Genomic DNA, 24728 nt, shown 5'->3' with positions numbered 1-24728 from the left:
GAATGTCACAGAACAGCCTAGCATTTCTGATTTTGCATAATACTTGAATAACTGACTAGCTAAGAACACTCTGGCTATGAATGCTATCAGGATGCTACATATTTCTACATTATTAGCCGTTTTCTTACACTACTTTAGGTGTAAAAGCAATGGCCCCTAGTCATTGCTAGATTTAATTCTCATTTCCTGAAACTTATGAGCACAACAACTGAAATAATAAAAACTAATTCTGTCCTCAAAAGAGGGTTTGCATGTACTGATGTTGTTTCAGATAGACAGTATTTCATTCTTTGGTTTTAAGTTTTGCTGGGTGAACTTAAAGATGGTAGTTATACGAGCTGCTCTGTACAATTGCACATACAGTGGCCTTTTTGTAAATATAGGTGTGCTGTAAAAAGCCATGTAACAGATCTTAGAGAAGAGAATAACTCTACCTCATCTATCTTGAAAGATAATGCATAAACCGAATCTCATTCCATGTTTCATACTCATCTTACCACAGAAAACAACATATATATCTTCTGAGTTTGTTGAGCTAGATACCTAAATTTGGCTCTAAATCTCACGTTAGAAGCAGTAAGGAACTGATTCCTTATCAGTCTCACTGAGGTCAATGAAAAGAATTAGATAAGGCGCTGTACTTCTTTTATCACAAAAAAAATGGCGATGGAGGACTTTTATCTTAAAAGTGAAATCCAGGTTGGTGATCACTCTGACTGGTTGGTGATAGCAAACTTGCTGTATAAGAAATATTTTTTTAAAAGGTGTTAAGATCAACTGAGAAGAATTTCAAATGCGAATAAATACCACTATAAATATTCTAATTCTGCAGTGATCTATCATGGAGTAATTAACCCAGGAGAACCAATCTGCTTGGCGGGGAATAATCAGGTTTATAATGTGCATACTCCTCTGGACATTCCATTTCATTCCCTTCCTCTCTTTCCACATGCAAACGCATTTTCTGCATGCAAAGTGTGTATTTATTTCCTTTTTTGAATAAACTAGCTAGTGTCTCATGGCATAGACTGTCTATGTTACATGAGCAAAGAAGGCCAAATTAATCAAGAATATGGATATTTAACATCAGAATTACTAAGGTTTTAGACACATTTCATAGGACTACCTGTACCTATAAAGAATTTATTTAATGACTGTGAATACCTTTGACCACAACACTTAGACCTTTCCAGAAGAATGAAATTTGCATTTAAAAAAAACATCTTTCAGTTAGTTTGTAGAATTATTGAAGGAACAGAAGCATCATAAAGTCATTTGCTGCGCTTAAAAGGCATTCTTTATTACAGATTAGTTTTTGGTTACAAATTAGTGCTCAGAATGACAATCCATACCTGAGCTTAACCTACTTAATTTAAGGATGAAATCTTGACTTAATTACTTACAAGTAAAACATTTTACTTCATTTACTTTATTTCTTCTAGAACTTATTTTACATTCAAGTTTAGTGGGGTTCAGAGATTTTTGCTCTTTGTATGGAAATGAGTTTTCTTGCAACCTTGCCCAAATGTCAAAATATTGACAGTGCAGTTTTAAAATTACAGCGATGCCCAGAAACCAGTCTGTATTATATTATCACCCAAACTTAAAATTCCAAACCTAAAACAGAAACCTAAAATGTTAGATCAGACTAGATAAGGTTCCTGCAGCTTTTGAAGTACCAGGGTCTTTTTCTTAAAAGGTTACAATAGTTACCAAGTTGAATACCTTTACATAAATACACATATATAAATGTATATATACGGTTGTTTTATAGATTCAAAATGTTTAATTAAAGGTAAGGGCTCCTTCAGAGTAAATAGCATGCTTTAAGTAATGTAAATGTGGATATATGACAAAGTACATACTCTAGTGCACAGGTATGTAATTAGTCTGTACTTGATTATTTTGCCTTACAGAGTTTCCACATATATATATATATATATATATCTCCTTCAGTGTTTTCTGTGTGTGCTTTTTTCCCTGGTGGAAAATACTATATATATATATGTGTTAGCTTCTTTGAAGCTACATTTGGAAACCTTTGTCATAAATATAGTTTGCATAATTTGGTTCCAATCTATACTTTAGACTAATTACAGGTTTTATAGTTACTTGTACATATTAATATAACTTTTACATATTAATGATAATTTTGAAGTGGAACTGGATCCCTACCTTTTACTCTTCATGTGCTTCTATTCCTACATATTTTACATGACTAAGGATTAAATTATCATCTTGACATAATTGTAATAATAATTTCACTCAATATTTTCTCTCTACTTTTGTGTTTGCAATTAAATTATTCCTTCTCTTTCTCTCTCTCCCTTAGTAATCCCACAGTAAGGATTTTTGAATGTATATTGTCATCTAAGGTAAGCTTTCATATGGTTCTTGCATATGAAGCTTATGTCTGTTTACAGGTCATACAATGTCTGCCTAGTATGGCATGATTTTCATTATGTCACTTAATGAAAATGTTTTTTACAGTTAGTAGACTGATAATTTTAATGCATATAAATGCAGATTTTTATAATAATTGCTTGTTACAGTAATTCTTCTTAGTAGTACATCCCACTATCTTCTAATGGTGCATGTTTCAATGAAATCTAACAGTGCATGAGTTAGCATGATTAATTAGCATGAATAAATACAGGTAATAAAAGAGCATTTTGCATTTACAGTAAGTTATTTTTTATAGGAATATACCTCTACATAAATGAAATATTTATTCCACAGTTAACTCCATTTAAAAATGAATGACTCGTACTCGGACAGCTCATGCATTCCATGAGCTGAAAGAATGCCAAAAAGCATGCTTCTTTTTTTTTTTTTTTTTGGTCTGTATTGTGCATCTACCTTCGGTTGGGAGCGAACAGTTCTGCCACAATGATGGTGTTAAATGAGACAGTGCAGTCTCATAATTGCTAGTAACTAATAGCACTTTAATTGGATAATCCTTGTGTTAATAAAGGTTATAAATTCTTAAAAATCCATACTCGGGATAAAAGCTGTGTGTAAGTATCAGCTCAATTGCATTTAGCTGAAGCACTCAGTGTTACCTTCATCCTGGCAATGTACTTTTGCTTTAAAGCTTTTGGTGTGTTCCAGAAAAAGCTCAGAAGGTAAGTGCAGTTATCAGCGGGTGGTTTTCAACCTACAGAACACGATGTTCATGCAGAGTTGAAAGGGGAATAGCAATGGTATACAGCTTTTTTATGAGCAAATGACACCATTTGTCTGGAGAAGGGGCAGGTTCTAAAGTTTTTAGCAAAATATTTATCTTTCCCTGTTTCTTCCAAATATCATTTGGAAATCATCTAATTAATATCAATTAAATGAACAGAAATACTCATGTGTTTAGTTTCTGTGATGACTATTTCAGTCACATGGGGCACCCACAACCTCTCTGGGCAATTTGTGTCAGTGTCTCACCACTCTCACAGTAAAGAATTTCTTCTTTGTATCTAGTCTAAACACACCCTTTTTCAGTTTGAAGCCATCACCCCTTGCCTTATCACTGCATGCCCTTGTGAAAAGTCCCTCTCCATCTCTCTTCTAAGAGGTACTAGAAGGTGCCGTAAGGTCTCCCTGGAGCCTTATCTTCTCCAGGCTGAACAACCCCAACAAAAAGCAAAATTCAAAGGCGAATTTAAAAGAAAATCCAAAATGATTCTTCAGACTTCCCCAGCAGATTGAAGTTTCAACTTTCATCATCTCTCTCTGGAGGCTAAAGGCACCTTTATGTAAAATCCTGACTTTTTTCCATATGAAAAATTATTTCACATACATCATCCCAATTGTTATTTTCAAGTAGCATGGTAAATATTTTGCTAAATACATATAAACCATTCTAAGATCCAAAACTAGAATAAATTGAGTATCTCTGCATGTTTTCCAACTCATCCCAGTCAGGTGTTTTCTACACTGTTGCCCCTGCACTGACTTCCATCTCTGACCGTACTCCACCCAGCCTGATGGAAAGCCAGGAGAGTCATTTGAAGTGAAGCTTATCATAGACTATTGCATGGGATGAGATAAATGACTGAATATATGATATCCTAGAAATGAAATTCACCCTGTGCAAGGGGACAGGAAATACCTTGTATAGCACCCATTAAATAACGTTTAAGTCTCATGCTGGACTTTTGAACAGGGTTGAATTTTACCACATCTCAAAAGTATGCAATATGGACTGACTAAAACTTGTCACTTATTTCAGAAAATAAAGGTACTAAAGCTGTTGCTCCAGGGACCTCCAACCTGAAGATTATCTTTTTTTTGGTTTGTAGGTGGGCTTTCGTTCTTCAGACTATTGATGGATGGAGTGCCTCCGCATATCATTGATTCGTATATGCGTGAAGTACAGGCAGACAAAACTGAAGCCAAGTGAGAGTCCGTCCACAGTGTGTCCTCCCACTGCACTGGAAGTTGGTAGCACAGTAACAGCATTTGAGTTCTTGCAATGACAGAAAAAAAACGTGCGGTTGGAGATTTTTTTCCTTTTTTTTTTTTTTTCCTTAATCCTTCTTTTGGTTTCCCTATCTGCTCTTACTGAAAAGAAAGAATGCGCATGGATTGCTTTGGGGTTGAAATGAAATGAACTGAAGACAACACACATTTTGTAATGTTCAGCTTTATTTTCTGTTTGATATTGTGTTCTGTTTTTTAATGAGGAAAGAGGAGAAACTGTGTAATAAACATGAGGTGGAAGTCAGAGTGTGTACTCGGTGGCACAAAGCATATCTTTCTCAGACTGGAAGTACACGGATTAGCCAGTAGCTGTGCAATAAGACCCTTGGAATACATACCTCTTTGATAATGTATCTTATTCACCTGGGAATTGTTTAACACCATATGGTTTTACTATAATGTAACTAATACGTATGTACTTAATGATCATTTAAGCTGAACATATCTTCCTATAGAAGTTCTGATTTCCTAAATCCAACCCATCGGTCTCTCAACTTAATTGAAATTGTTTTATTTAATGTACAATAAATATGAAGTGTTTAAGATCTACTAAGTTCTTGTTTACTATTTGTATGGGGTTTTTTTCTGTTCTCCTCTTACATATACATATTTCAACATTTAAAATATTATAAATACCAACCACAATGCCTTTGATCATTCTGAATCCACTCCCTTTCCTCAGCAATTTGTGGAGTTCTTTTTAGGTATCATATCTGAAAAGGGATTCAGATCAGAGCACTAGTGAGTTCACTGTGCAAGGCAAAAGTGCCTGAGGTAGGGTAAAACAGCTCCATTACTTCTCCAACTCTGGCATCGTCAACCTCCAAGCATTTTAGGAGTGGGGGGGATTGTCCCCAAGTCTCCAGCAAACTCTGAAGCACGTGAGACACAAGGTCACACATATTTTGGCCAGGTTGTCAATTCCCTATTGCCCTGTCATTTATTTACCAGTTCTCACTCTGGCTGTGCAGACAGGGCAGGTTATGTGCTTACTGGTTAATGATTGATCTCCAATTACAGTTTATAAAGATAAAGGTCTACTTAGACCAGTAGTACATTACAAGATGCTTATTTGATGTAAGTGCATTTTCAAGCATTCAGCAGTCAGTAATTATGCAATAATAAAGAATGTGTCACTATGAACTGCCAGAGCTGAACTGGTGTTTTTGCAGTTTAATTAGCACTTCTTTCACTCTGGGGATCTGAATGCATTTTCTCACGTTCTTCTGTGAATCTTACTCACTTCTCTCCCTCCTTTCTATCTCTGTGATGCCTTCTGTAGTGCTATCTGTACAGGGAAGCATTCTGCATTCCCAGTGATCCTGGACACCCCCTCCCACACACACACACCTGCATTTCTCTCTGCTCCTGCCAAGATCAATACCCTCCTTACACATTCATTCACACCTACACATGAAAGAAAGCAACACATCTAGTAAGACTAGAATTTAATAAAGGATTAATAATTTCTGTTTATTCTGTATGTTACCAGTGAATTGGGACTCTATCTATTTTGAAGCACAGAAGGGTGCAGGAGTGGGTCACTCTGAACAAATGCCATGGAGGTTTAAGCATTTAAGCACATGGCCCTCATTTAAGGTAGTACCAGCCTGTTACAGTCAGCACCAAAAGCTACAGTTATTGTGAGTTTGTGCTTGTCAGATGCACAAAATGTGCACCAAAAATGATGCAAACAACCATCTCCACTTCGTATGCAGTGATGTTTATAGCTCCAAGTTTGTGTCTATTTGCCTCCTCAATCTTCAAAAACACACACATAATAACCTGGAAGCCAGCATAAACCTCAGCTCCAGTAGGCACTCTGACGATGGAATTAGCTGCTCTAATTTCTACCAGATGCCAGCACTGTTAAACGACAAGCTGAGCTAAGCTACTTTTCCCCGTGTGAACATAAGCCTTATACTCAGATGTCCTCAATTCCTCCCCAGTTGCATTTCCCAGCATTTGCCATTGGCCATCCCTCAGGCTGGAGATACAGCACGCCAGCAGGAAGTGCTGGGTATCAGGCCGTGGGTGGAACTGAGATGAGTGGGCATTAATGTGCTATAAATTCATGGTCTCACCAACCACGCTGAGCGGCCAAGCCTCTGGATTAAAAATTAATTGACTTTGACAGGAATGATTGGATGGGGTGGGACAGCAAAGGGACTTCTGGTAGATCTCAAACAGGCTGCAGAGCCTTATACAGAGAGAATAATAAAAGATAAAGTTTTGATTTATGACTATTTGTTTAATGGGATTCTCCAGGGATGGTGTTTGATAAATGAAATAGTGACCAAACCTACAGACTGCAGAAAATGCTAATGAAATCTGCAGCTAATACCAGCTTAGCAGAATAAAGATGTGCCAAAGACAACAACAACTACAGGCAAAACAACATATGGAGAAATAGAAGCAGCAGAATATCATGCTGCAGAAGATGTGGCACAATGCTCTGAAGAATAAATTTCTCCAAAGTCAGTGGACTTTTCAGGTAATTAGTGAACCTGAAAGAGACATAGGAGTAACAGAGGGTAGCAAATAAAACCTGGTCATATGAGACAAAGTAACAGCAAAACACAAAAGCTCAACAATCAGTGAAACTAGTTGTAGCTTTGTGCATCAAGTTGTACTCCCTGATGGTTCATAAAATGTGAAACCAGTTTATTAAGTCTTCAGCTAGGTGCATTATTCATATTACCTGTTTGCTACGTACAGTCTCCATCAACTAGTATGTGCTGAGGTTATAGTTCATTAGCATCTTTAATAAGATATTTCTTTTCTGCACACTTACCCACATCTACCAGGAATTCAGTATTTTTGAAAGCTCTGACAGAGTGTACATAAGCCAAGGAAAATCAATACTTTGACTAAGAAAGCAGACCCAAACATGTAAACACACTTAGATACACACACACACACACAAAGATGAATCAAAGTTAATTTAAAAAAGAGGTTTATTTTTAAGGAAGTCAGAGGAAAATATTTTGTCTTCATTTGGCTTGGTCTCCTTGCCCATGGAAGGGCATTTGGCATATAAATGTTACAGTTGTATAAATACAGATCCATTCTCTAATTGCTGTATGTGGAGCTTGATACAGGCACTATAGCTACCCATTTGTATTGCAAGATTGTGGCCACTGCCAGCACACTTTTCCCTCACCAAAAACAATCTCACAAATATAGGAAGGGAAGGAGTAAAAAACCACATGTAATCTTTTAAAGCTTATTTAAATTGGGATATACTGTTTATAAGCAGGTCTTTATGAAGAGTCAGAAATTTTTAAAAATTCCTTTTATTAAAAAATGTTTTAAGCTTCCTGAACTTCTTTACAGGGGGAAAAAGAAAAGTATAATATTGCTACCTTTTACAGAGCATTGTGAAGGGACCGTTACTTTATGAAAATATTTTTTTTCATTTTATGATTCTGGAGCAAAAGGCATTCTATTTTAAGCACAGAGTGCTCACTGTCACTTGATTTTCATGTCCTGCTTTCCTGACTGACAGGTGAAGCTGCTGCTTTGCTGAAGCAGAGAGCATTTTGAAGCAAAATGTGTCCTGAATACTGAGGAAGCAGTGGAAGTCTAAACACATTGGACTTTAAATTTAATGTGCTCTTGTTCTACACTTTGTTGCTGAATATTTTTTAAATTAAAACAAACCCTTCCCAAGGCCAGTGATTAATTCAGTAGGGAATTTGTTTCTTCCTCTACTTGTGGCTTTTTACACCACTTACTTTCCCCTCCATTTTTTTTCCTAGTTTCTCTTCTTTAACTCTTGGTATTGGAGCTTGAGCAACCTCTCCATAAATACCAGCACCATTATGTTCATTGACAACAGTAATGCACAGGGTATTAAAAGAAACAGAGTTTTACCTTCTTCCAAACCCAGTGATCCCAGTGGACTGGGGATCTGTCTAGTCTGAGAATTTGTTGCATTTCCCTTTTTCTATTCTCTAGTTGGTTGCTATTCTTTCTTTATTATGTTACACATTACCTCTTCTTTTGCTACCAGTTCCTCTCTTCTATGTTTTGGCCCCTAACGACCATTGCTGTGCCATATTGTTTTTAGTGATCTATAAATTAAATTGGCTGATGAACAGCGTAGCACTTGGAATGTGAATACTGTGTCATGGGATTTCGAAACCACCCTTTAGCCTGACTCTTGTAGTAAAGAAACCTACTCAAAACAGTATTAACTTTATCAGTTGAAGTGAATCAGTTCCCTTTGAATAACAGGAAATAGTTTTGTCTGGCCAGAAAGCTGCACCCTCTGGCTCATAATGGAGTAACTTAAAAAAGAATTCCAAACTAAGATGTCATTTGGGTTTATAATACGCATTGCAGGATGTATTTTACACTTTCTACTTCATCTTTCACACAGCTACACAGGGCTCACCTTTCCTCAGCCTCCCTCAGAAACCACACACCCTTCTTTCTAGAGGTTCAGGGACACATCTAAAATCCTTCACACGACCAATTCAAATAATTTGATGTGCCACAAAATGTGTATTTGTGTAAAAGTGTATTTGTTTTGAAGCGCTTTCTCTACGCAGGTCAAGGAGGTAAATTAAGTCCTGTGCTAACACCGTGTTCGGGTGTCCCACAACACGTTAAGATCGAAACTCCCCGGGCAAACCAGACTCGTCTGCTTTGGGTGGTGGAGGGACCCTTGGCTGACACAGTGGGGCCACCTCCCTGCAGGCCCTGTCCTGCTGGCTGCAGGGAGCTCACCTGCTGCCCTTATACTTTACTCCAGCAAAAATCCTTGCCGGCCACCTCCTGCGTGGCCCCGCTGTGCCCATCATCTGCACGATGAACCGCGCGAAAGCAAAATAAGCTGAATGAGGAAAATCACAGGGGAGAGAGGGATTCGACCCACGCTGCCCGCATCCAGGAGCGGCGAGAGGTGGGCGCATCACCCCGGGGACCAGCACGGCCTGGGACTGCCCACGGTCCGGGATGGACAGATCCTGCTGGGGCACACCCCACGACGACAGAGGGCTTCCCCCGCTGCCAGGGAGATTCCCATCCCCGCACGGGGAGGCGGGGCCGTGCTCGCTGCGGGGCCGGGAGGCCGCGGCGCCCTCGGGGCGATGGAGCCTGAGGCGGGCCGGGGGTGAGGACGCTTGCCCCGCGCTAGCGGTGGCGGGGGCGGCCGCTGCCCTCCAGCCAGGCCGCTGCTGGGCGTCGGCCTCTTCCGCCGCTGCCCCCGGCCCGGCCCCGCCCCGAGCGGCGGCGGCTCCGTGACCCCGGTACCGTCCGGTGCGGCGGTGCCGGCATGGCCGTGCCCTGGGCTCTGCCCGCGCCCCTCAGCCCGGCGCAGCTGAAGCGCCTGGAGCAGCACCGCTACAGCGCGGCCGGGCGCTCGCTGCTGGAGCCGTGGCTGCAGCCGTACTGGGGCTGGCTGGTGGAGCAGGTCCCGCTGGGGCTGGCGCCCAACGCCATCACCATGGGCGGCCTCCTGCTGAACTGCCTGACGGCGCTGCCGCTCATCGCCTGCTGCCCCAGCGCCGCCGAGCAGGTACCGCCCGCCGCGGCCGCCGCCTCTCCGGCACAGCCCGACCCCTTCCCCGCCGGCCGCCCCGCGGGTCTCGGTGCCCGCTGGTGCCTCCTGGCAGCCCCCGGAGCCCCCGGGCCGTGCCCCGCGGGGTGCGGTGCCCCGTCACGGGCGGCTGCACCGGGCATCCCGTAGGAACGGGGGCTGCGGGTTCGTCCTGAGAAATCAGGGGAGCGGCGGTGCGAGGCTCCCGCTTTGGGGCAGCAGGGGCCGAGCTGGAGACAGGTGCTAAGGTTTGAGTGCCAAAACGCTGTGAAAGGACGAGGTTCAGTGAGCTCCGCTCTCCTGCCCGGCCCTTCGCTGAGCAGAGGGCCCCGCGGGGCCGGGCCTTGGGTGGGCACCGTCCTGCACTGCACGGCGTGGTTCGCGCTCCCCAGTGGGACCCCCTGGCTCCTCCACCGACCATCATATCCCGTGTGTGCCTCAGCTTGCTGGGCAGGAAAGGAAACCCTAGGGGCTCAGGAGGAACGCTGTAACACAGGGGCCCTGGGGGCAGAACCAGCTGCTGGTCAGGAGAGAGGGTGCGGGATGTGCCCAGGAGCAGGGCAGGGCTGGCTGGAGCTGGGCACGGCTCCTGCCCCTTCAGCATCGCTTGGTTCACAGCTGCGGCTCGGTGGTGTCGCAGGTGTGTTAGCTGATAGTAGCTCACATGTTTCCCTTCCTCGTGTGGGAAATATTTAATCCCTTTAACTTCTGGAGGGAAAACAGGCTTGTTAACGTGGGCTGGTGCTGCCTGCAGTTGCCTGCAGTTTCTCTGACAATTTCAGGAACTGTCAGCTTTGCAGCCTGTTACAAGTTTCCCATTGCAGTCTCTTTATGGTAGTTAGGGTAGCAAATATCAGGGGAAAGTTGTTTTAGGTAGGTAAAATACCTTGAAATGTGGTAGTTTTCCGTGTGTTCTAGTGGGTTTAAATCCTAATAGCAGAGTTTGGCTGTTGGTCGTTTTAATTTTTTTAATTACATAGATTTACTTTGGTGAGTGTTCATGTCAGAAGAACATTTCTTTTTCTCTAATTGCTTTGCCCTTTGTGCTAGCAGAGGTGTTTGTGACCGACATATCAGGAATCTGATCCAGATCAAAATTAACTTTGCTTTGGTCACTGCCCTGACATACATCACCAGGTAGAGGGACTCTGGCATTGGGTGGTAGGAGAAGGGAGAACAGAGGTAATACTGAATGGCTGGAAATGACGGATTGTCTTCTAGTGGCACTTTTGGAATTAAAATGCTTGTGGAACTGCTACCTTTAGCTTAGCTTTGTGATGAAAACATCAGTTGAGTGCCATCTAAGTGTCTGGGTGCTCATTTTAGCTTTTTTCTCTTTGGTATTCAAATATAAAAGCAGAAAGTAAACTTTTTTTTCTCTTGAGGACTCTTGTACCAAAAGAAAAAAGTTGTGTTGCAGACATCCAGGGAATTATTCCTTCCAAGAAAGCTTAGGTAGATTTTGGGAACTTTACTGGTTTTGTAGGTTTCGAGTTTTTGGGGTTTTGTTTTTTTTTAATTGTGGAAGCTGAATTTTATAAGAACTTATAGTTCGGACTACACTTTTTTCTTCAGATGTCAGTATATCCTTAAAAAATAAGTACTGTGAAGCCAGACTCATCCTGTTGTTTTGTTTGTTGCCTCTGCGCTGCTGAGAGTAGCTCTGATTTTCTCTTGCTGCATCATTTCAGAAGCATTATTCTCCTTTTTAATGACTCAGCTTATCTTCTACCTAAGTTGAGGTCACGTTTCTGGATGGCTTTTTGCAAAAGCTAAAACTGTTGCAACACTAATAGGTGCTATACGTGCTGTTGTAATATCTGCTTTGTAGTTTTGACTGGGATGTGTAGGCTGGAGGGGGTGGGTGGAACTGAAGATGACGTTGAAGATGATTGAAATCACAGAGCACTTCAACACCACTTCTCCATATGGCCTGGGCGACTCTTCCATTCATGAACAAGTCTTGAATACCTGATGGACAAACAAGAACTTGTTATATTCTCTTGGTGGAAGGGTGGGTGCACTGGATAGAAGACATGGATAAAATAACAAGCAGGTTTTGGTTTGAGTTTAGGGTTATTTTGGGAGGAGGGGCAGTGGTTCTGAGTTGGTTTGTATGGTTGTTTTTTATTCCCTAACCAGTCTTAAGTGGGCTGTTTTGGTTAGGCCTTTATTAAAATCACGGAAGTCTTGATGTTTGTACAAACTGTCCAAAACAAGTAAGACTGGTAGCTGAAAACCCTCAGAGAGTAGCTGCTGACAGATGCTTAGAAAAGACATATTTCTCCAATACACCCTTCCAGCTGCCAAGACTCTGGTTTAGCAGTTTCTTCACAGGGGGTTCTACTTGGGTTACCTGCTAGAACAGCAGCTGATGGATCTGTTTCCCCACGGACACTTTCCACCTCGTGATTTTGCCCTTTGAATTAGTTGTTGTGAACCTGTTTGTTCTTTCAGCTTCCATTATGTCCTATTGCAGTGATTTCCACAATTTCATACTGCTTACCCCAATCCTAATGCAATTAATGTCTCAAACCATACAATGCTCCCTTGTTCTCCTAATGTGGAGGCATTATTTCCCTATACACTGTTCTTTTTATCTTCATCAGCATCAGTAGCCACTAAAAGCCAATTTGTTACTGACCAACACAATATGTTTGGGATTTATAAAATATTGTCTGCTTCAGTAATGTCTTCTTGTCTAGTAGGAACATGGGTTGTTTCACTGCCTCCTGTAAATGCACGTTTCAACATAAGCCTTCTTATTTGCAGCTAAGCCATTAGCAGATTACACCCTTCAAGCACTGTTGTAACCAAAATTCATGTGTGTGTGCTTTTGTTGAGTGTTTGTCCAGTTTTCTACTCTCTGTAACTTAGGAGAGTAATCTATAAAAATAATATACAGGTGTGGTGGTGAGGAGGACACCTGCACATTTCATCTTCTGTGGAGGGCTGAAACATCTCATTCACTGTGACTGCAGCCTGGGTTGTATTTTGTTTTGGGGTTGGTTGTTTGGGTTTTTTTGACACTAATTATAAAATATTTAGGAATGAAAAGTTTTGCTGACATTAACTATGAGCTAGAGTGTAAAAAGGAGGTTTTTATCCCTACCATTTGTCAGTGAATTGTTTTGCTCCACTGCTAGGAGACTTCTCTGAAGTAGCTACAGTCAGCTTCATGTACTCCTCCCAGTGCTGGGTAAAACTGTGAAGAGAACTGTCTAGACATAATTCCCTATATTTCTAAAAGAGAGAAAGGTAATTTTGATCCTCTACTGTCATGGTTGCTCATGGAAGGGCCTAGCTTTGATAATCCTTCAAACTCAGCCACAGGTCTCTCCAAAAGCAGAGAACAGTTGAGTGGAAGAGATCTTTAGAGGCCATCCTGTCCAACCCCCCTGCCATGAGCAGGGACATCTTCAACTGGGTTGGATTGCTTAGAGTCCATCCAGCCTCATTGTAAATATTTCCAGGAATGGGGCATCCACAGCCTCTCTGGGCAACCTGTGCCAGTGTTTTACAGCCCTCATCACAAATAAAATCGTCCTTATATTTATTCTAGATCTACCTTCTTTTATAGAGTCAGAGAATCTTAGAATGGTTTGGGAAGCTGGAATTTTAGGACAGAAATGCACACTAATTACTAACAGTAATTATTACTTTGTATTGAATTTATATCTATTAAAAAAAAATCTCGTAGCTGTTACAGCAGGATCTAAGCAAAGAACTGGGAATAGATGGCATACAGGAAGACAGGAAGAGAAAAGCATGGATTATGGATATGCTGTTAGGGCAATTATAGCAAAAGGGGCTCAAGGGTTCTCATGCAGAGAGCCAAGGGAAGGAAGGGAGGCTCATGATGGCTAGCTCTGTAGAATTGTTTAAGAAACAGTGTAGTGAATTTAAAAAGGCTGTCATACCTTGCTGAAACATGCTGTTTAGAAAGCCATACATCTAGGGACACCAAAAAGCAGTGGAGGGTCTAGGTGACTCCAGCTATCTCTACCATTAACTACTTGCATGCAGAGGAACATTGGTGAGATGCTGTCTCTGCTTCTCTCTCTTTTTAAAATACTTTCTTAAAAAAACAACCAAACAAAAACCCCTCCAAACAAACAAACAAACCGCCTTTAAAACTGAAAGAGGGATTGTCTTGATGTTTTTCCTGCTAGAGGGAAAAAATGAGGGGAAGATATTAACAGGCATGATATTATGTAAACAGCAAGAGCACAACTGAGTTTTTTGGGAGAGAGAAGTAGAAGAGGTAGAACTGGAGAAGCTGGTATAAACGGCGGGGCGGCGGGGAGGGAGTGTGAAGGAGGAAGCTCCTGACTTTGTAGAGAAGTGTGAAGCACTGTGTGGAGTGGGAAATTTATCCAATACCAACCAGTGAGGAACAGAGCAATCAGTTGTAAATGGAAGATGGAGGTTATTTGGCATGAAGTAAGACCGTGAAGGTCCAGGAATCCTGACACTTGAATGAAAGGAGCTCTCTCAGAGGGAGCTTGTTGGAGAGAGGAGGATGCTAAAGGAATGCAGGGAGTCCTTGGTGTGCATGTACTTGGACTGCAGTATGATTTTTTAATTATCTTTTAAATTATTATTATTTTTTTCAACCCTGCCCTCTTCCCCTGCTGTATTTCAGGTTTGAACAGCCCCCTCCCTTCTCCTGCTATTAGTAGAGTTGCACACAGTGAAGGGGGGGAAATGATCCGTGTTTGGGGGTAAGAGGGAGGGAGTCCAGTCAAAATGTCTCTCTCTGTTCTGGATTAGTTCCAAAGAGGGGCCATGTAAACTGGGGCAAAACTATTAGCTGTGGATTGAGGAAGTGAGATTATGGCTAAATGTGATGAGTAATTAAGGGGAACTGAATCTTTGAATAATGCAAGAGCTTGGCCTGTCGAACCCTCTGGACCTGAGAGCTTTGCTTGAAACGAGTCATAAGGGATCTCCCTGACACGTGTAGTCTTCTGCAGCTTTGTGCGCTCTTTTGTGAGGAGGAATCACAGAAGCAGGAGAATGGCTGCTCTTCTACCTCCATTGTGTCTGAAGGAGAGGGCGTGTCACACATACCTGTCAAACACTACAAGCACATGGCCTATTGTTTTGACACCCTCTGGTTGAGTAGATGACCAGACCTGCTGTATCGAATCTGTGCATGACAAGAGTCTGGGGCTGTAGCAGCTGTCAGACATCCTTTTGAATTGAAGCAGAGAAGCATCTCCTCCACTCCTGGCCTTCTTCACCCAGGTTTCTGTTCTCTTCTAGTTCTGTGAGAATAGCATCTGGCTCTGGCCAAATAATATATTTGCTTGGGCAGTATATCGCTTCGGGCAGAGATAATAAACACCTCATCAGTGAAAAGCTGATGATTATTGGGAGCCTCCTGACCTTTCTGCTCAGCCTATCAGCCATGTCAGCATTCTCAAATGTTCCCACTTCTCTAATTTGCAAACTACTTGGGTCCAGCGTGGGAAGCTGTCAGGGGACATCCCTGGATGGAGAGCCAGGCATGTGAGAAGGCGGAGGAAACAGCAGCTGTAGTTGTATTGAGAGGGTGGATAGTAGAGAAAATCCACAGTTATTAGGAATTTGGAAGCCTTTGTGTACCATTGGTGATTTGGGAAACTGTTTTTTACTGATTAAAACATTAGAGCATTCATTTGATATGCTAAATGACAGTTGATCCCAAATGAATTTTGGTTATTACCACTTTGGGTTAAATTTGAACTGACAGCTTAGGGATGAAGTGCTCCAGATGGTGTTTCTAAGCTCTCTGACACCTGTTCCCCTGTTCTTAACTAGGATTTTTTTCCTTTATCCTCGACTGTGGGAATACTGATAGATCTGCTACAGGTGCTAATGGATACAGATGATCCTTACTGGGAAGAAGATGAACACTCTCCTCCTGCCTTTCCAGATCAAGGGGCAGAGTGCTTTAGTTTTGGAGTGTAGGAGGACCGTTGCTTTGATTTGCCCCAGTAGGAGCTATTGCAACAGATTTGAATCAGCAGTCTGATTCAAATATATATATTACTATAGCTTGCAACTAGACAAAAGCCACTGCTTTGTCAAAAAGACCTAATAGAAGTTTTGAGTGAAAGCTGATTTATTTGATTATTTTTTACATTTTAATGTATTACATTTGTTTTGTAGCAAGATAAATGCAGACAGTGTTACCTTGAACAAAAATCCTTGCTTCATGTTCTGTGGGTTGTGGAAACTTTAACTACAGTGACCAATATGCAAGCCCTCTGTTTTGGTTAGAACTGAGGCTGTATTTCTCATGGAGCTTGCATTTCAAAGACTGTACTGATGCTATGCATGCAGCATACAGCACTACAGCTAATGATTAAAAATTGTGCCATAACACATTTCTGTACCTGAGTGGTGTTTCGATGATGGAAGTGATCCAATTAAGTAAGAAAGTGCCCATGCTTTGGCATTTGCAGTAATTGGTGATGTGCCCCACACTGGGGTGAATGCAGTGTGAGTAAAGAATTTGGATACCATATTTAGCACTGGATACAGTCTACTTTCATCAAACCTGATAACTAAAGCAAGCTAAAATCTATTTCAGTTAGAAATATATGGCTGCAAAAGGAGGGGAGCCTAATGCAACCAAAAAGCCAGTGGTGTCCTGTGCAGAATTGCCAAGTGTGGCCTTCTTTACTTTTTAAAATCCAGGGATTAGGATGACAAGTTTTGATAGACCTCAATCATTGCATAACTGGTAGAAGTGTGTCGCAGCAGGAATACCTTGTGAAGCACTGCAGGTTATCTTAAGGAATACATAAAATCATGTTGGTCAATGTGTGCTGCAGGAGAGGAATTGCAGAAGTGGAGTGCCAGCAGCTCTCCCTTACCTGGGAGTGGGAAAGGATCCAGCCCTATGGATGTTCACTTGTTCAACCTGCAAGTTGCATTTCCAGCATTTATACCTGACTTTTCATGAAAGCTTCTAAATGCTAAGGATACCACTCGACACTACTCGAGGCAAAATGTTACCTGTGCTTTGTTCAATAGGTGTTTTAAATAATTTTTAGCAAAACCTAATTCCTAGACGAAGTCATACTGACTGTGCATGTGGAAATAATGCTTTTGAAAGGAGTGACTGCAGAACAGTTCCTCTGGACCAAAGACTGGTGTTAATGTAACTAATTCACAGCTCGTTTTGAAACTGATAGTGTAAATTAAGTAGATAGTTGCTCCTGCATATTTAGTGAATGACTTAATTTCCCTAAACCTCAGCCAAAGTGCCTATGTAGTCAATTTTTCTATGTTGGCAAAAATATCTTTCCCTAGAGGCTGAAGTCTTTATTTAGTAAAAACCATAACAGGTTTTTATATCTATATGTTGTGAATCTGAGCAAATCATCTAAGTGTCTATCACGTAAAACGCTGAGAGCTTTAGTAAGGGCTTTGCCACTGCTTTCTTTTTTAAAGATTATTCTTATTTTTATAACATTTTTCAGCACAAAGAATGCAAATAAGTAGAGAAATACAGTGGTTTTAAGGTAGAAAAATAAGCTGTTGATGCAGAAGAGAAGCTAAAGTTTTGGGGTTTTTTTAAAGTAAATAGAAAGACCTGTGTTCCATTGGTGTATCTGGAGTAGTTCATTACAGTAGTTTTTACAATTCACGTAGAAATTAGTGCAAGGTGTTTGGTTTGCCCATTAATTAACAGATAGCAAAATATAATATAGTTTTCTGCTGAACATTATTTTACCTTTCATGAAACAGATTATCAGCTAAGAAATTGGAAACTACCTAGTGACCTTTTATGTGAATCTCTTTCAGGCACCTTCTTGGGCATACATCCTGGGTGCAGTAGGACTTTTTATCTACCAGTCTCTGGATGCCATTGATGGGAAGCAAGCCAGAAGAACAAACAGTAGTTCTCCTCTAGGAGAACTCTTTGATCATGGTTGCGACTCCATTTCCACAGGTAGCCTTCACCTACTGTTACCCATCCTAGTTTGTAGAGGTTACCCCTGCTCAGAGCAGGGTCAGCATATTCCCATCTTTTAGTATAACTTCTTCATCTCCTGGTCCATGCAGCCAAGTCTGTCTCTTATCTTTGCACCCCTGACCAGTATCAGGGTAGGATATTTCAGAAGTTCCTTTGGCAGATGTTGGGTAAGATGCATTCTGGTCTTGCTTACCTTCATATACAGTGTTCTTTGAATGAGCTAGATGGTGAACAAAGAACTCCATAACAGCATGCCTAAAAATTCTTTATAAAGCCTGTGTTTTCCAGTAGGATACAGGTGATGCCTAATAAAGTATTTTAGGGACATACAAGACTGATGCTGGCATGTGAAACTAAAGATTCAACTTCAGAAGTGAGGTGCCAAAATATCGTTTTGGTAATAAGGCATCTAGCCTGGCACTTAGAAGAAGGATAATTCTGTAGAAGAATGAGTTTTAAAATAGTTGTGAGTCCTTAAGAAGCCTTGCTCAGTTTCACTTTCCATAACTTAGCAGCTGTTGGTGCCAATGCCTTATATAAAGCTAAATGGCTGAAACTAGTTGCCCTGGGAGTTAGTACGTTCTTTATGCCTCACTTCCCAGAGGAGTGCAGCTGCCAGTCTCTCTGAGCTGGGCCCTTCAGCTGAAGTTGTCGGTGTTGCAGAGAACTTGTGATGACAAGGCCAGGAGAAGGGAGAACCCCTGAAGGCCAGAAGGCAGGGCCCTCACTTGGCAGAAAAGGAGTGCTGTGTTTTGGCCTCTCCTGCCAGGACTGAGTGATTGTAAAATGCCCTGTGATTTTTAATTTTTTTTTTGGTAATTTCTCTGAATTTCAAGCAAAGAGGGTATGTAACTAACATGTTCATTTCTGCTTTTCAGTTTTTGTTGTCCTTGGATCCTGCATAGCAATCCGACTAGGAACAAATCCTGACTGGTTGTTTTTCTGTTGTTTCGTGGGACTGTTCATGTTCTATTCTGCTCACTGGCAGACATATGTATCAGGCATACTAAGGTTTGGAAAGTAAGTGGGTATCTTTAGAAGCACATGTAGCTTATTGTCTGAGGCTGCTAGCTGCTTTCAGTTTCTTCTTGATTTACTCCCTGCTTTCTCCCATCTTCTTTCTCATCTCCCTTCCACTCTCGTGTTTTACCTGGCAAGAAGTTTAAACTCTGCATAATACTGAGGACTTGTTCTTTTAGCAGCTGTTAGCTGCATACGCTTTGTTTGCATGCATTTGACTCTTCTCTGCAGATTTGTTCTCAGAACCCACACAAGCACCGTGCAGGCTCAGGCCAGAGACATCTTGTTTACATTGCAGACAAGTGCTCTGTGTAGGAGTAGGGACACACCAAGCATCTGCAGTACCTGCCTTTGTAATGTCCCAGCCACAGAACAGTTTCAGCCCCAGGGGACTCTGAAACACATACATTTTTAGAGAAATTCCCCTGCTAATGGGTTGCTCTTTCATAGACATCTTCAGTCTTCCTTGGAACAAACTCTCTGTGTCCATTGCATCCTTCAGCAAGGAGCTCCACCGAGCTATGGCAGTGCTTGAAGAATTACCCCACGTTTATGTGGGGGCCTTGCTTTTAATCTGGCTCGTCCTGGTTTGATGTCCTTTAGGTTTTCTGTTAGGTCACAGTTCTAGAGATTGCTGTGATGCTGTTTGTGACCTGATGGACGTTTCATCTGTTTCCACTGCAGCATAGGAGGAAAAGTCATGACATTCATGTAGAAGACATGATTTCAATTTAACTGCTAATAGTGTGGGGATTGCTGCACCCTCCTGCAGCTGTGGTAGTGCCTAGCCATGGCCTTTGGCTGTTTTTAAGCAATGAGCTGCAGTTTAGTGAGGAAAAGATCAGAGACTTCCACAGCAGCAAAATTGGAAATAAGTGATAGATGAAGGCTGTTCTTCTGCTAATCCCAGTCACTTTCCTAGTCACCTGTTCATAGTCCTACTTAGCTTTGGCCTGTGAGAAGCAAATCTGAGCATCCCATGGGCACACAGGCTGGTGACCAGCTAACCTTGCATACTGTTTGATGTCTGCATCGAGTGCAGGCTGTCCCTGTGATATTGCTAAGGGCTCTTTTTAGTTTGCTGATAATCCATTTTACCATGCAAACTATAATTGTTCTGCCTGCCTGCACATCCTAAATTTTTAAAGGACATCTTTTACTGTAAACAAAAATAGGTGCTTTAGAGTGATAGCTGAAATAGGTTAATTTCTGTGCTTGACTGAAGGGAGATGGACTGCAGCATGAGCTCTGGCATTTTGCAGACATGATTGCTTTTCTTTGCCTTTTGTTCTTGCATAAAGTGTGAGAATGATTTCCCCACATCAGGAAGGCACTCCTATACCACATAAAAATTTCATCATTAAAAACTCAGTGACTTCTGCTTAAACACACTGATAGTGCATAGTGCAGACAGTTCAGAATGGCCTGGTGTTCCATGCCTACTGTTTGAAGTTAAACAGACAAAACTTTTCTCCAAGGTAACTTATTTCTGGTCAGTGAAAAAAGGCCACAGTTTTCTTTAAGGCTTGCAGTTTTGTTTCTCTTAAGAACAGAGGTGTGAGCCTAACTGAAGCAAGCATTAATATAGTGTTCTAAACATGGTAATATACAATAACATGGATGGAAGCTCTCACTGATGCTGTTCCCGAATTAGCAGCACTTGATTTTAGAAATCAAATCAGAGATGAGAGATTCCTACTGCTGATGGCCAGGAAGGAGCAGAGAGCTGACTAATGTAACACTGTTAGGTTATGTGGAATACTGCACAGTGTCTGATTAAAGTCTTTGGACTCTGATTTGGGCTCTGTTGCAACCAGTAGTCTGAGCCTCTGTAAAATTGAGTATTAAACTTTGGCACATATAATAATTCAAGTTCAAGCCTCCTCCCACCACCAGCAACAACAAAGCAAATACAGATTAGAAATAGGTGTTAATGGTGCAGAGTGCAACTTGTGAACACTTGCACTTGCTCATGGACACTTTTGAATGATGTAATCAACAAGTTCAGCAATGCCTGGGTAGATGTAACACTTTATGCCTGGCAGAGAGGAAAGAGCCCACTCCCAGCACCACTGTCCCCTGACAGACTGTCATTTGACTTTGAGCCAGTTCATGAAATGGGCAGAAGATGAAAAGCCTACACCAGACTGGCAAGCTGAACTGGCTCACCTTGGAGTCTGATGAGCACTACAGCTGGTAAAGTTGGAGGAATGCAAAGGTGTAGGAAGACAAGGACTCCCCATTCTAACAGCTTTAAGCAGTGACAAGCACCTCAGCTTATTACCCAGCTGCAGTTTAAACTTTAGCTTTAAGAGTCAGTCCCATATGTTCTGCAGGCTCTATCTGTCAGGTTTTCATGATAAGCTGGCCTAAAGAAATCTCTTCTGTCCCAGCCTGCTCTTTACAGTCTCTGCTTTTATATGTTCTGCTTCCAATGGTTGATTGCATTTACCTGTGAGCTTCCCTTAAACTTTGCTTTGATACCGACATACCAACAAGTCTATAAATTTGTACAGAGTTCTCAAATAGTTAACAATGTATTTATTAAAGATTTTCCACCATTAAAATTATATGATATGCAGCTTGCTCCAGATAAGGAGTATAGCTTTAATTTTACATCTTGGCCAGAGATGTGTGCCTACACATAGAGTACCTTTCTCAGTCAAGGAAAGGAATTTATGTACATTGATGTAATTTGAAGTACAGTTACTGGGGTTTTATTCTCCCCCTTTACACTTACAGCAAAAAGTCCTTTCCTTTAACTAAATCTCTTCTTTTCCTTCATAGAATTGATGTAACTGAAGTTCAGATAGCCATAACAATGCTGCTCTTGATATCTGCATATGCAGGAACAGCAATATGGGACTACAAGGTAAGTGTGTTAACTGTTCAGAGTTCCTGTTGAGCATTCAGTTCCTGTAAGTGCTCACAGTTCCTGTGGTATTTGAAGCTGTCCTGTGCAAGTACCATCGACACCTGCTAGTTGTCTCATGTTCTGTTTTAGCTCATTGTATAAATGCAGGTTATTTTGATGTTGTAGTTACCTTAGATATAATGGTGTGACTCCCTGTGCGCAATTTAGAGCTACATAGAGGAAAAAAGACCCCATCTGCCACTTATATGAACTTCTGATCTGGAACTAATACTCTGCACATCAGCAAATAGTTTTTGTTCTGGTTTTATGTATTTTGGATATTGTAAGACATATGTTTCTTTTCAGTTAAACAATCTATTTTAAAATTTAAGGATGAAATGTTTTAATCTAATGAAACCATGGGATGAAGTCAGAGGGGTTTTGGTTAATCCATATTTGTGTTGATGCAGATACACTGATTTTTAACAGTTGTGTCACAGCCACATAAATGTAAATATCTCTATTTAAAGAATTGCTTTCTGTCTCTAACTTTTATTCTGATCTTTAGAGATGCACTTTAGTGGACAGTATCAGAAGTATATGAAACTTAAGGTCTTCATCCTTTCTAGGGTCTTTACTCAGAAATTTATAGTTCTGCTTGGCTATAGCACAAGGAAGAGCTGAAACCATTTTATACTATTGATAACCAATACAAATGAACCTAAATATAAACCACCAAGAAATTAAAATAAATTCATAAGTTTACTCAGCAGTTAAGAAATGCTTAGCTAAAGTTTTTCCCCATACTGCAAGATATTTTTTGTTTGTTTTCAAAAAGCTTATTTTCATGTTGGAAAATAAAGTAGGTGCATTAGACTTTAATTATGATTGATTTTTTTTTTCCCCTTCACTATTAAAATCTGTTGTAGTTATGCTGTATCTCAAAACACTCTATATTAAAAAATATAGTCAATGGTTTCAATTTATTACTACTTTTTTTTTTAATCCTCTGCTGCCTTTGGAAGGTTCCTTGAAACTGCAATTGATTCCAAAAGGTAATTCTTTAATTAAAATTTGTATCTGGAGACTATTCAGGATAGTCTCATGATATGCAAAGATACAGCATACAAATAACGTACCAAAACACACAGCAGGCAGATGGTGTTTGTGTTTCCTGCGGTGCAGTGTTGTGTTATCCAGTGAAATAGAAGGAACTCTCCTCTTTCCCCCTCCCATACCATGGTGATGCAGTAGTCTGTGTCAAGTTTTTGCTTATGTAGTAAAAATGTTTGAAGAACATAGTAAGGACGAACAGAGTAAGATCTCCTGAATCTCAAGAACAGAAGTGAAGTACTCAAAAGTTGAGTTTAAACATTACAAAAGATATTTGTTGTTTCCTTAGTAAGGAAACGAATTCCAAGCACTGTTGTCCTGATCTTCTTCCTGGGAAAGCAAGAGTTGAAATAAAATGTTTGTTTAGTAGGTGTGAGTGGCTTCTGTAATCTCTTTTTAATAAAGGTGTTGTGTTTAACCTCTGATATCTTTCTCTTGTCTTGTTGTGGTTTTTTTGGTTTTGTTTTTCTATGTTCTGCTAAGGTCCCTTTGGTGGGCTTAGAACTGAAGTTCTTTGCAGTTATTGGCATCCTGTGTGGAACAGCACTTTCTTTTTTCAATTATTTCCGTGTCATCTTTGGTGGAGGGGTTGGAAAGAATGGATCTACAATAGCAGTAAGTTGCTCTAAAAATCAGAATGATGTTTGAATAATTTATGCCCATAATTTCTTGCATTTCAGATGATCATAAGGGTTTTATTTGTTTGAGCGTTTAAGCAGACAGGCATATGAGTGCTGGGTGGCTAAAGCAAAGACTTCATTATTTACCTTCTCTCTGCCTGTTACTGGATTTCTTCTGTCGTGGGAACCAGCAGTGAATTTTCTTACAAAATTAATTCGTGGTCACTGCAGAGGATTCCAATAGCATTCCAATGGCCTAATGCTGATGGACATTCCTGAGTTTTGGCAACTCTGGTTTTGTTTAATGGGATTTGCAATATTTATAAAATCTGGATGTTACTGTGTGACTGAAGTCTAAGACAAATTTTCTGTCCATTTACATTTCAGGGAACAAGTGTTCTTTCACCAGGCCTGCACATTGGACTACTTATCACAATGGCCATTATGATTTATAAAAAGTCTACAACTCAGCTGTTTGAAAAACACGCTTGCCTGTATGTCATAACATTTGGGATTGTGAATGCCAAAATCTCACAGAAGTTGGTGGTAAGGATTTTTCTTTCACTCCTAAACCTCCTAAAACTAAACTGGTTCTTGGCTTAACACTTGTTGGATCAGCAGGCATCATGCAGGTTTTCCCATTCTGCTCTGCCACTGTATTACCAGTTTCATTATGACCCAGACACTGAACTATACTCAGGGTCCTACAGAGAAATTCTATATGATACTGCTGCAAATGCATACTTCCTGTTGAATGTATTGGTTGGAACTTTCAGTTTTGTTTAACTTACTCCGAGAAAAATACTCTCAATTTACTCCTAGAAATATACTGTCTATCATTTAATATCCTAACTCTGGTCCCTCAATCCTTACTAACAGTGCTGTGACTTCTGATTTAGTTATCTGAAATAGGAATTTACTTTATTCATTAAAACAATGAGAGAAACTTTCCTGTCTTTTTTTATACATATAAACCTTATCAGTGGATTAAAAAAAATAAAAATCTGCCTTGCTATATATTTGCTAATAACAGCAATCCAACCAGCTCATTTTTTTCTTCTGGCATGACATTTTTCAAACACTAGAAAACAGGTATTGGACAGACTTTCTGGCTAAACAGGTGTTCACCTA

The 24728-nt window shown here is 40.8% G+C and overlaps 2 protein-coding genes across 3 annotated transcripts in view; both read left to right on the top strand.

The window, feature by feature from the left end:
• MYBPC1 (myosin binding protein C1) overlaps positions 1-999 on the top strand; it is a 68483-nt gene extending 67484 nt beyond the window's left edge. Inside the window, exon 28 of the mRNA XM_050324621.1 lies at positions 833-999. Coding sequence (XP_050180578.1) covers positions 833-999 — 167 coding nt within the window. The remainder of the gene's footprint in view (positions 1-832) is intronic.
• An 8681-nt stretch (positions 1000-9680) lies between these two features.
• Positions 9681-24728, top strand: part of CHPT1 (choline phosphotransferase 1) — a 20388-nt gene continuing 5340 nt past the window's right edge. For both annotated transcript variants that reach the window (XM_050323497.1, XM_050323496.1), the window contains exons 1-6: positions 9681-9997; positions 17819-17966; positions 18869-19010; positions 21798-21882; positions 23461-23592; positions 23985-24143. In XM_050323497.1, the coding sequence (XP_050179454.1) occupies positions 9755-9997; positions 17819-17966; positions 18869-19010; positions 21798-21882; positions 23461-23592; positions 23985-24143 (909 nt within the window). In that variant the 5' untranslated portion in view covers positions 9681-9754. The remainder of the gene's footprint in view (positions 9998-17818; positions 17967-18868; positions 19011-21797; positions 21883-23460; positions 23593-23984; positions 24144-24728) is intronic.

Source organism: Myiozetetes cayanensis, unplaced genomic scaffold (genome assembly GCF_022539395.1).
Source record: "Myiozetetes cayanensis isolate MyiCay16 unplaced genomic scaffold, myiCay2020 scf3, whole genome shotgun sequence".
Classification (NCBI taxonomy): domain Eukaryota; kingdom Metazoa; phylum Chordata; class Aves; order Passeriformes; family Tyrannidae; genus Myiozetetes; species Myiozetetes cayanensis.
The sequence above is the reverse complement of the archived record's forward strand: the minus strand, read 5'-3'. Positions and strand labels throughout refer to the sequence as shown.